The sequence below is a fragment of the Schistocerca americana genome, chromosome 2 (genome assembly GCF_021461395.2).
Source record: "Schistocerca americana isolate TAMUIC-IGC-003095 chromosome 2, iqSchAmer2.1, whole genome shotgun sequence".
Taxonomy (NCBI): Eukaryota; Metazoa; Arthropoda; class Insecta; order Orthoptera; family Acrididae; genus Schistocerca; species Schistocerca americana.
In genome coordinates, this window is record NC_060120.1 from 472,520,573 (window position 1) to 472,533,393 (window position 12,821).

Genomic DNA, 12,821 nt, shown 5'->3' on the forward strand with positions numbered 1-12,821 from the left:
ATATCCCAGTATCAAATATGATACTCACTCTTCACTTGATAAAATTCTACTTGTGACATTATTTAAAACTTGCCATGTTTATACTACCTTTTCTCAAACAAAACAAACCATTTCCACAGCAGAAACATATTTACTATGACATCATCTGAAGGTAGCACTAGATTACAGTACAGTAAAACACTGAATTAATGACCCCACTGTTAAGGAGACCCCACTTTTAACAAATATTTCCTTCGGTCCCAGCGAAACTCCCATAACAACGAGTTATTTCTCCCCAATTTTAACAAATGCCACTTTAAGGAAAAGTCTGCTTTTAGGGAATAACCTGGGAACATTTTACAAATAGAAATCCAGTTTTTACCTAATTCCTAACATTTTAGAGTGATTGGACAAATTTCGGGCTTGCAGCAGAGTGTCGTTTAATTCCTAGCATGACATTTCGACTGGGCACCTGCTAGCTTTCTTCAGGTGAACCATTGAAAACTGATGATTACTTGCTCCATTCCACAATACACAGTGCACTGCAAGTATTCTGTGTGTGTGTGTGTGTGTGTGTGTGTGTGTGTGTCAAAATCAAGTTGACAGATGAACCACAGTTTACGGCATCAGCACCCTTGCTGGTGGAACCATAAAATGCAGCTGTCTCCTGCATTACTGCTCGCCGCACTGTTGATGCTCACTGTCATCTTTGATCAGAACAAATTGCAGAGATGATGGGGTTCCATGCACGGTCCAACTGGTAGCAGTTTTCACAGTTAATCAGATTTTCCGCCAGGTGTACTTACATGGATTTCTTAATAATTGAGTCCCAAAATGATGTTGCTCTGGTCAGAATTGTAGTTCTGTCATACTCCATTGAATGTCCTCCAATGGAAATACAGTGTTTGGCAAATTAAAGTTAGTCGCTTGGCTGCAAAAGGCAAGTGCAGCTTGCTTTCACAGTGTACGTGGTCTGTCCTATGTAAGCCATGCCACATAGACAAGATATTTTGCAAATTCTGGCCTTCTGCAACAAGAAGTCATCATTCACAGATCCCAAAAGGTCTGCAGTCTTAGTTGGTGGTTGGAAAATCCATTTCACATGAAATTTACAGAGGATTCTTGCTGTGTTAAACAAAATGTTGCCCACAAAAGGTGGTGTCCTTTTTATCCACTCGCTAAGTCTTGGTTTGAAACGACAGTGCTTTGTTAATCTGCTGGGTGGAATATCCATTTTTCTGAATAGTGTCTTTAGGTGGGTGAGCTCTTCAGGCAAACTGTCATGCTATAAGTGTAAAGGTTTTAAGCTCACTCATAGTTTGTGACAGGTGATGACAACTTGATGCTCACAAATACAGAGCAGTATGAGTGGGCATATGATAAACTGAATGCCCCAGAGAACCACCATTCCATCGTGTAACCAAGACATCCAAGAAAGGCAAAGAACCATATTTCTCTATATCCATAGTGAACTAAATGATTTTATGAATGGAGTTGAGGTGGTGGTGAAACTCCCATCAATGAAAGTATTCCCCACATACCTCCAAAAATTCGGGCAGCTGATTAAAGTGCTCTTTCCTTGAAATCCTCCATAAAAAGGTTGCCCACTAAAGGAGCTAGAGGGCTGCCCATGGTGATGCTGTTACTCTTTTCAAAATGTTCTTGGTTGTACGCAAAATATGTTGAGGATAGTACATCCCAAAACAAAGCAGTGGTGCCCACCTAAAACTTTTTGCCAATTAATGCCAAAGACTCTGCGAGAGAGGGACCTCTGTAAAAAGTGATACCACATCAAAGCTAACCTTCGGTCAGAACTGCTTAGACAGAGAGCCTCCAGTCTATTGATCAAGACAGCTGAGATACGGATGTGACGTGAGCCTTTGCCCATCAACGGTCTCAGTAAAGACGCAAGATGTTTAGCTAAATCATAAGTAGGAGTTCCAATGCTGCTCATTATTGGATGTAATGGAACACTTTCTGTGTAAAGTTTGGAAGGCCATACAGCCTTGGTGGAACACAACCATACAAGGTGCGACAATAAAGTAATGAGACTGATGTGAAAAGAAATGTTGCTCACCGTTTTAGTCAAGTTTAGTGTTGTCTCCTTTAGAGTAGTTCCCTTCTGATTGCACACAGTTTTTCCAGTGCTTCTGCCATTGATATTAACATTTCTGGAACTCATCTTCTGTAATATCCTCCAAGAACCTCGTCACAGCTTTTTGGACAGCTTGTGTTGTTTAAAAATGGCGCCCCTTGACCGCTGTTTTGACTCTTGGAAATATAAAAAAGTCGCACGGAGCAATATTTGGTGAATAAGGTGGCTGTGGTGGTGCTGAAATTTGTTGTAAAGTTAAAAATCGCTGTACTGACAGAGCAGTATGGGATGGCGCATTATCGTGATGCAGGATCCAGATACAAGATCTTCAGTTATTATTCGACGAACCGTTTCTCGATTGATGTTTAGTTCTTCTGCAATCATTTTCATGGATAATCTTCGATCAGCTTGTAAGAGTTCACGCACCCTGGCCAAGTTGACATCCGTCCATGAGGTTGATGGTCATCTACTGCGGTCTTCATCTTCATCATTCGTTCAGTCTTCCCTAAACATTTTATGTCAACAAAAAACGTGAGCTCATGACATAACCTCCTCTCCAAAAGCCTTCTGAAGCTTACTGTAAGTTGCCGCATTTTCACCCAATTTAACACAAAAAGAAATTGCATAGCGTTGCGCATATTATGCGATTCCATTTCCGTGATGAGAGACACAAAAACACGTGTTAACTTATTATGGCACAACTCACAACTGAGCAGTTGCATCGATGTGCCACTTGGACTAGAAGCAGCTTATAGACCAAGGTCAAAGATATTGTGCCTACGTATGCGTGCCGGGTTGCCACATCTTGCAAAGAAAATAAGTCTCATTACTTTATTGTCGCACCTCGTATGTTCTTAATGTCTTAATGGTCTCTGGAGGTAACAAAGAGGAATTCAGCAGTGGAGAAGTCTTTGTTGCACACATCGTGTATGGTTGTGATCAATCTTCCTATAGGTAACTCACTTAGCAGACCATACATCTTATCGTACCCTACAGAACATGTGCAGTGGGAAACTTCCGTACTACTGAATTCCTCTTCATTACCTCCAGAGACTATTAAGAGGGTAAGAACCACATGATTGTGTTCCACCAAGACTGTATGGTCTGCATTTAAATTTGTAGCAAATGATCTCAGTAATTTTACAGTTAAAATGCACTTATCACCTAAATATGCTTGAATTACGACTGGGTCATTCTTTCCATGTACTCTGGCAAAATCCTCATTTAAGAAAAAAATGTTTGGGTTCCCAGAGATTCATTAAGGCTTGCAGGAGATAACATTTTCATGCATCAATTTCAAATTTTCCATTATTATGTTTTAAGGACACTTAAACAAGTTTTTTATGGATTTTTAATGATGCTTAAAACATTTATTGTCTTACGTAAATATAGTATAGAAACCACCAAATATTGGATGTGCCAATCATGGGAGAAATAAATGTCAGTTATTAGTAACCATTGAAAAAACTAATATCCAAAAAATATTAGTTACTTTCTGACCTCTTAGTTCACTGGAAGCCCTCATACACTGATTTTATTATTATTATTATTTATTTATTTATTTATTTATTTATTTTGGCTGTATAATACAAATGAACTACATACAGCCACTTCATGTCAGCAAAATTTAATATTTTTATCACAAGGTTTACTAGTTTAATTGGAAAACACTGTTTAAAAGAAGATTAAATTCGGAAACACTCCCAATAGTTCATCTGTCGGTGTTGTCATTAGCTTCAGTCCAAAGACAGATTTGATACTACCCTATCTTTTGCCGCACCGTCTTTTGCCGCACCGTCTTTTGCCGCAACCGTCTTTTGCCGCAACCGTCTTTTGCCGCAACCGTCTTTTGCCGCAACCGTCTTTTGCCGCAACCGTCTTTTGCCGCAACCGTCTTTTGCCGCAACCGTCTTTTGCCGCAACCGTCTTTTGCCGCAACCGTCTTTTGCCGCAACCGTCTTTTGCCGCAACCGTCTTTTGCCGCAACCGTCTTTTGCCGCAACCGTCTTTTGCCGCAACCGTCTTTTGCCGCAACCGTCTTTTGCCGCAACCGTCTTTTGCCGCAACCGTCTTTTGCCGCAACCGTCTTTTGCCGCAACCGTCTTTTGCCGCAACCGTCTTTTGCCGCAACCGTCTTTTGCCGCAACCGTCCGCCTAGTAGAATTTTGCACAGAGCATAATATAATCATTGCTGACATTTGTTTTAAGAATCGTGAAGGCTTTGTGTACGTGGAAGAGACCGAGGGATGGAAGGTTTCAGACTGACTATATAATGGTAAGACAGAGATTTCAGAACCAGATTTTAAATGGTAAGACATTTCCAAGGGCAGATGTGGACTCATCACAATTAATTGGGCATTAACTGAAGATTACAACTGACAAAACTGCAAAAAGGTAGGAAATCAAGGAAGCTGAAATAATGAATGTTGAGAGTTTGAGTGGGAGCATGAGGACTAGAACAGGGGGGAAAGGAATACAATAGAAGACAAATGGGTTGCCTTGAGAAGCACCAGAGAGTCAAATAGGTAAAAAGACAAGATCTAGTAGAAATCCTTGGATAGCACACGAGATATTGAATTTAATTATCAAATGAAGCAGACAAAAGGAATACAAACATCTGAAAAATGAGATTGACAGAAAGTGCAGATTGACTAAACAGAAATGGCTAGAGGCCAAGTGTAAGGATTTAGAAGCGTATTTCACTAAGGAAAAGGTAGATACTGCCTACAACAAAGTTAAAGAGGCCTTTGGAGAAGAAAGAAGCAGCTGTATAAATATCAAGAACTCAAATGGAAAGCCAGTCCTAAGCAAAGAAGGGAAATGTGGAAGGTGTATAAAGAGGGTCTACACAAAGGAGATGAACTTAAGTGCACTATTGTAGGAATGGAAGCGGACATAGATAAAGATGAGATCAAAGATTTAGTTCTGTGAGAAGAGTGTGACAGAGCACTAAAAGACCTAAGTCAAAACAAAGCCCCAGGAGTAGACAGCATTCCAGCAGAACTACTAATAGTCTAGAGAGAGCCAGCCATGACAAATCTGATCCATCTGGTGTGCAAGATGTATGAAACAGGTGAAACTGTTCATCTACAGCCATATTTTTCCGGGATTACGTAATTTTTGAATTAGTACCACCCATTTCTCCCAAATACCGAGAACTGAAGTTGGTTTGTCAGTGTGTTGGCTTGATCACGTAGTTGATTCCTATTCAATTGTACAGTACATGATAATTTACTCAACATTTCTAGTGACATTATTATCGGGAATACATCCCTGCAGGTTTCCTTGTACCACAAGCTTTTTGTAGACTCGTCACCCAATCCATAAGCACCGTTAAGAAACAGTAATATATAGTATACTTCAATGTGAGCACTGTCAGTATTTATCCTTTTTAGCCATATACCCATACACACTCAAAATATATTTAACTAGTTTTACTTTTGATTGTCATAAAAAAGATTGCTTCAAATGAATTTTTTTATGTCGGTTATTCTGGTGGCTGCATACCTTGCAGTTTCAGATAAGATTTTGAAGATTAGGCTACAGAAATACCACTGTGTTCCAGAAGCAAGCATAGCTATCATTCTTTAGCATGATTTTGTGAAGAAACAGTGTATGTATTGCTGATAGAATACTAACTATAGGAATTATCAGACTCCTCACTTCAAGAACTGTTACTCGTATGAAGTTCATTACCACAAACATTTACTATCACTTCTATCTCAGCATCAATTAGTTAGTGATTTATCTATTATGGTGATTTTAGTTATCAGCGCCGCCACCACCACCACCACCGCCGCCACCACCACCACCACCACCACCTCCTCCTCCTCCTCCTCCTCCTCCTCCTCCTCCTCCTCCTCCTCCTTCTACCTCATTGTATTAAGTCACTTAAACTTCACAAGTCTCACTTATGTTCATCTTGGGTCTGAAGTAAGGACATCTTCATCACAAGAAATACAGTCCAGGAATGTCAGATTTTTAGGAACATCTGTGATTCTACTCCATACTACTTCTGACGTGGTTGCCTTGAACAGTGACTGATGTGCCACTATGCCACTGCCAGATTTCATAAAGCAATTTAATACAATGTGTTATGTTGCACAGTTCAAGGCAGCAGCGAACACATGCGTAACCTGTAGAATGTTGAGTTGTTGTGTCCGCTTTGGTAGTGGACATAACTGGAGCAACAATGAATTGTGCTCTAGTTCTTCTGTAACATCATGAGAAGTTACAGGCAGTAGAAGTCTTCTTCAGTAATGTAGGACAGGTGAATGAAATGGAGATGATTATCATACTGGGAAGTATCTTGAATGGCAGGCAGGTAATACTCAAGTTGTTAAACACTTTGACATAAATTCCTTACAGGTAGAAATGTGTTACAGTACCTATACTTTTTTGTCTCGCTGGCCTAACTCTTTCAAGAGACAGGTGCGTTAAAGCGTACTGTTACAATTACTCTAACAGTGTCGGTGCAAATATTGGTCCTCAATATGTGTCGAGTTTGTTATGGTTGTGGCTTCCAAATTGAGGTTACCACAACCCCAGAAAGTCGCTACTGGTCAAGCATCTTTCTGGCCCAAAATTCCCTAAGTCATTATCACAATTTTTTTATCTACTGTGAACTATTACATTTTAAAATTGAAAACTTATCATTGTACATATTAGATTCTTATAATGACAATCACTCTCCGTTACTGCTGCAACAGTTACTGCTGATCTTCCTGTAATGACAAAAGATCGGTCATTTAAGCCTGCACCGAATGTTACTGCTTACAGTAACTACATGCTAATATGACACCGTTCTGTGGGTCTACTCTTTCCTGAAAACTCTTGTGTTATGATAAATTGTGTGTTCATTCAGGTACTTTACAAACTGTCATTCAACAAATTGTCCCAGACTAAATTGGTTTGCTGTGAACAGTTAATAAAAGGAGGATTCATATGATGGAATGTGTGTATGTTACAGATGACCTGTTCTCTGTATTCTGTTCAGATTATGAATACATCCGTAGCTCAGGAAAGCTGTAATTGAAGAAAGTAAGATGGCAGACTCCAAATACAAATACTCCAAACCTTCCCCTTATCCTAAGCAACCCTTCTACAAGTGTAGTGAATTCCAGTGGCATGAGGGTAGAGGTTATTGTTCTTACTACAAGAATAAAATTAGTGGGATTCTTCACTGTTGCAGCTTTCCAATGCCTTGCTATTGCAAACTACATCTTATAGTGGCATTGCTTTTAGCTGCTTTCAAAAATGTGCTGATCAGTTACTTAAATCTGAAAATACCTTCTGAATCCCTCCAACACACCAGGAATTGCTTTTTTGTTCCCTAAGAAACGCATTACTTCTTTATGCACACACTTTAAATAACCCCAGACACTATGTTAACTATTGGGAAAAACAAACAATACGTGTACTATAACAGTACTCTTTCCCTCTAAATGTATTCTGTGAAGAAACTACAAAATACTAAAGTTGCTCACAGATTTAGCCTGAAAACTGCCTGTAACAGTGTGGTCAGTTTATGTCCCTAGTATTGAATTTCTTCATCTGCTCCACATAACACAATTCTTTAATTACCTTTGTTATTGGATCTTGTATAACACCCTGACCCTTGGATGCCTCACTCTCAAAATATATAAAGGACCATCACATGGAAGGAATAACTTTGTATGAAAGGTAAAACACTAACTCGCAAATACTAAACAAGTGTTCTGGAGAACTCTTGGATAGACGTACCGGTATAAGGGGAACATTGTAGTAGAGTTGGTGTAACGATCCTGGACAGCTGGTAGTGCTGTTGCCAGCTTTAAACTGTGAAGCACAAATGGTTGCAGGCAGAAACAGTAGCTTTCTATAGAGCTCTGGCAACACTTAGGAGTTGTCATAAAGACATATACAAAATCATGATACGTGATTGGTTGAGGTTGGGGCACGAAGTTGACACGTACAGCCGACTTCAACTCTGAGGTATTGTCTTATGCCGACTTGTCTATAGCTCTTTTCATAAACATGCATTGCCTAGTCCTTTCATAAACATGAATTGCCTATACTTCTTTTTATATTCAAAGTGTAAATTGTTGGGATATCTAACATGTTCAGCAGGTTTGATATGATCGGATTTCAACTTCTTTCAGTCTCTAATGAAATTTTTCAAAAGGAATCAGTTTGAGTCAAAGTGTTTACGGCAACTACTGATTGCAAAAATGTTGACCAAATAAGCATTTTTTTTTTTTTTTTTTTCCAAAATAGTATGATCTTTCATAGCCATGATGGGAACTTGTCACATTGCCATCACACATGTGTAATTCCATTATTTCTATTCCTCAAAAAAAAGATTGCGTCAGATGTAAACAACTTTAAGGCACTATGTTTCATATGTAAGTCACTGATTAAAATATCTGTAGATGGTTTACTTACATTAACCACAGTTTCAGAAAGCATCCACAAAACATTAACTTTTCAACTCGTTAAACTTAATTGACTTTCATTCACAAAAGCACTGTCTTTATGAGAGCTTTACTGCATACAAAATGAATCTGAAAATTGAATATATGTGCTTCAGCCAATGTCTTGCTGCACTGAAGTTTAGCTTCCATTATTCAGCTATTGTTTTGGAAAGAGATTAAGTTATTTCTGCATTTACCATAGTTATGAACTCGTGTAAAATAGCTTATCAAGGCATTATTCACTTATGGACAGCTTGTGAACTAAATAATGTGAAGCAATGTAATGACATAGATGTGTGTGCGAGTAACACTTCAGTTAAGTGGTTATTCGGTTGACCGATGTTCGCATAATCAAAGCTGTGCTGTATTGAAATTTTACATAAAGTAGCTGAAGAATGTTCACTTGCTTGCATAGTGTTTTGTCTTCTGAGTGTTAGTTATCAAAGCTTTATTCATTTTTTAAAAAATTTAATGTTTTGATAGCTGTGATTATCACTTTGGATAGTTGTTTCTTGTTGTCTGAAAATGAGGTACTGGTGTTCTGAAGACTTCTGTTGTCAACACACTTATATATAAAATGTAATTTACAGACATGAGCAGTGCAGTATAATGATTGTACTTTGCAATTACTCACAGCATCATGGAGCACAAATTTAAAAAAATTATAAAAAATTTTTGTGCATTAACCATCCTTGTGACAGCATTTGCTGCTTTGTTGTTGACAATGGTTTCTGTCTCCTTGTTACAGTGTCTTCTGCTTCACTGGCAACTGCGAATCCATTCTCCGGAGTGCCACCTCAGCCACAGGCTGGCCTGTACCCACAAAGTACTTCACCAGCACTACGGCCAGTGATTAACCAGAGTCATCAGCCGGCAGCCAGCCCCTGGGGTGCTCCTACTGTGCTGCAGAGCCCTCTTGTGCCATCTGCACAGCCTAATCCTTTCCTATCCTAATGCAACATTGATGTCAGATAGGCAGGATGTACTGGAACTTGTTTTGTTATGTATGGGAAACACACAGTGCAACAACAAAAACTTAACAGTCTGAAGTAATTGTTGGCAGTGAATCAGGTAGTGGCAGCTTAGCCACTTACTTTGCTAATGGCATTCATTCTTAATAGTTAACAGAATAAAAGAAAATGAGCTCACTGTATAGCAGAGAAGTTCCTATATTCTGCAAAATATTTTGTACATTAAACATTAAAGGCAGAAGCATTTTTGTAGTTCATGTACAGGTACGTTTTTTGCACCAGTTTGCTAATATGTGCAGTTTTGCACTGCTAAAAAATTGACAACTTGGAAACTCGTTATAAATGAAGTCTTGTATATGTACATATTGAGAAAAGCAGATCACACTGTTTTGTGGTTATTAATATTCCAGTGCTGGAGCTTGAATGAGCTGCTATCAATTTTAGATTTGACTGCTGCATAGTAAATGACAGAGCTGTGTAAAAAAAAAATATTTTTACACCATTATTTCTACATTAAAAGTTTGACTGTAATTTTTCAGTGGATTTACCAGGAGGTAAATTTTACTCATAATACAATTGAAATAAAATAACACAGTTTAAGTGTATTTTATCTAGTGAGTTTTACTTTGTAATTACATCATATTTTGTTAAGTTGCAACATTTTATAAAATATCTCAAAGAAACTTAGTGTGATGATTGTATTTACTGGTAAGTGACACTGAAAACCATATTTCTATTGCCTTATCTTTCACGCCTCGTATTTGAGCTGTATGTTGAAAAAACTTTTTGATAGTTCTAGCACAATTATTTGACTGCTGGTACTTTATGTATTGCCATAAATGATTGTTGTATATTGAAGTATTTTATGTTAGTTTTTTCTCATCTTATCTGAATCATTGTTTGTAGATTCATTTTCATGAATGTGACAGATATTTTAAGTTGTGGAGTATTATCAGATCTAAGACAAGCTTATAATGTGTTAAGAATTGTAATTTATCCATTTACTGTTAATGAATTTTGGTTTGGAGTGTCGGATTATATAAGGCTACGTTATATACCTCTGCATTAAGGATGTGGTGGAGTGTCAGTTCAGTTACTCAATTATATATGTTGTTGGTATGGAAAATTATGTAAATGCATATTTTTGTGATTAGATTCTTTTACAGTATTTGTGTCATAAAACATACACAACATTTAATACATTATGTTTTACTTCTCATGTCATAATAATCCTTTGTGCTTTAAGTTGCTCAGTCCTTTGCTGCATGCATAATACTGGTAGATGCTTATGGAATGTCTGCTTCAGAGTTGAAAGTGATTATTTACATGCCATACTAGACAGAGAGGTAGCATTAAACAATGAAGTGTTGTTGCAAAACATATATCAGTATAGCTGTAGCTGGCGTGCATTCAGGTATTGGAAAATTTATTTGTAATACTTTGTTCTTGTCAACAATAATTTTTCCGCGTTTTCTTATATAAACTTACTCAGATCAGTTGCTTATGTTTGATATTTCCTTACGTGACCGACATGTTATTCTTTTGCAAGTTGCTATCTTGTTTTATATTGCAGTTCCCTGACAGTCTTTCACAATTTGTCCACCCCACCTGTCTAGTGGAAAAACTTTACAGACCATGAGTGAGGAATATGGACGGGTGATCAGAGTTAAATTTGACATATCTTGCCGAAATGTGTGGCTGTATATTAACTGAACTTTACAAAAGGAGCTACAGACATAAAATTTAGATGTCATGAAAGTAACTTTAATGGAAGATACCACAGCTCTAGGTGCAAGAAACGAACAGCTCACCAAATTTTATGCTGTTGTCTTCCATCAAATAGTGTTTCACAACATCGTGACAAAATGCAAAATATTATAATATAGTAATAGGCATTTTCCCTTTGTTAGTATCTTACACTTTATGTACCATCTCTTCTCGCTTGCACAAAAATTAATGACTTTTCTTGGTGGGCACAGGTTGATAGGGGGGGTAGCTGTTGCTTGATTCAGAGAGCATCCAACATATTCATGTTCGTCATTTTTCTGTGTGCAGTTTAACAACTGTTTGTTTGCACACACAGCAACAAGCAACTGTGTGTTGGCAGCATTATTACTCTGAAGCCGTGGAATGTGAACCAAGCAAGGTGGCACAGTCACACAGAGGTGTCCTGAAAAGTAATGGCTCAAAGTTTATATGAAAATTCTTAAACATTTTGAAATAAAATGAACATTATTAACAGTGTATATCTTTATTCTTCATGTCTACATATTTATTTCTCAGCAGTTACCCTGGCAATGGATACATTTCTCCCAATGAGAGACCAGTTTGTTGGTACCATAACTGTTGAAAGTTGGACTTTGTTGATGGAGCCTCAACCTCGCCTATGCTTGTGTCACCTCATGACAATCAAAGTGAAGTTCTTGAAGGCTTTCTTTAAATTTTGGGAACAGATGCAACTCGAATGGGCCCAAATCGGGACCATCTAGCGGCAGAGGGCTGGAAATATGTAGACATGAAAAATAAAGAATTAGAATGTTAATAATGCTTGTTTTTATTTAAAAAGCTTTAAGAATTTTCACTTAAAAATTCACAGGCAATACTTTTCAGCATGCTGTCATGTGATACTAGGTTGGAATTCGGTAGTTGTCGGTTCCAGTCTTTGCCTGATCATCCAGATTTAAGCTTTCTATAATTTTCCTAAATTACTTCAGGCAAACTCTGAGATGGTCCATTTGAAAACTGACAAGGCCATGCTCCCTTTGTAATGACATGATTATCAATGTGATATTAAACCATAAACTCATGTTTCTTCTTCCATTGATTGTAAGTAAGTAGCAGAAAAGAGCACATGAGGTGTTTTCCTTGACTTTGATATTACTGTTATATCAAAGATATTCAAAGTAAATCAAAGACAGGGCCTGAAAACAGCTGTCTATAATAATGATACTTACTCTTTAAATGCTGAGGTCATTACTATTTAAATCTGACTGGAACTGTTGTATACCAATAGTTGCACACAATTGATTTTGGAGTGTTCTCATTGTATTTTTGAAGTTCAGATTTATCTCTGGCATTGAATATTAAATATTAATTGATTTGTCTTCAGTTGTGTAGTTGACCTTGGCAATCTTATACTTCATTTGCTTTCACAAGTGAAGCTATAAGATAAGGGCATAAAACAGTCTCTGCTTTTCTTGACTAAATATGCAACCCTTCTCTAATATATGTACCATGTATTATTTAAAACTGTTTCAGTAATCTTCGTGCAACACTTTGTTCTTCATTTAAAAGTCGAAAACTCTGCTAACCATATCAGGATTC

General features: G+C 37.7%; 1 protein-coding gene across 7 annotated transcripts in view; it reads left to right on the forward strand.

The window, feature by feature from the left end:
* Positions 1 to 10,695, forward strand: part of LOC124596599 (epsin-1) — a 168,550-nt gene extending 157,855 nt beyond the window's left edge. For all 7 annotated transcript variants that reach the window (XM_047135795.1, XM_047135801.1, XM_047135800.1 and 4 more), the window contains one exon: positions 9,275 to 10,695. In XM_047135795.1, the coding sequence (XP_046991751.1) occupies positions 9,275 to 9,480 (206 nt within the window). In that variant the 3' untranslated portion in view covers positions 9,481 to 10,695. The remainder of the gene's footprint in view (positions 1 to 9,274) is intronic.
* Positions 10,696 to 12,821: the final 2,126 nt, after the last annotated feature.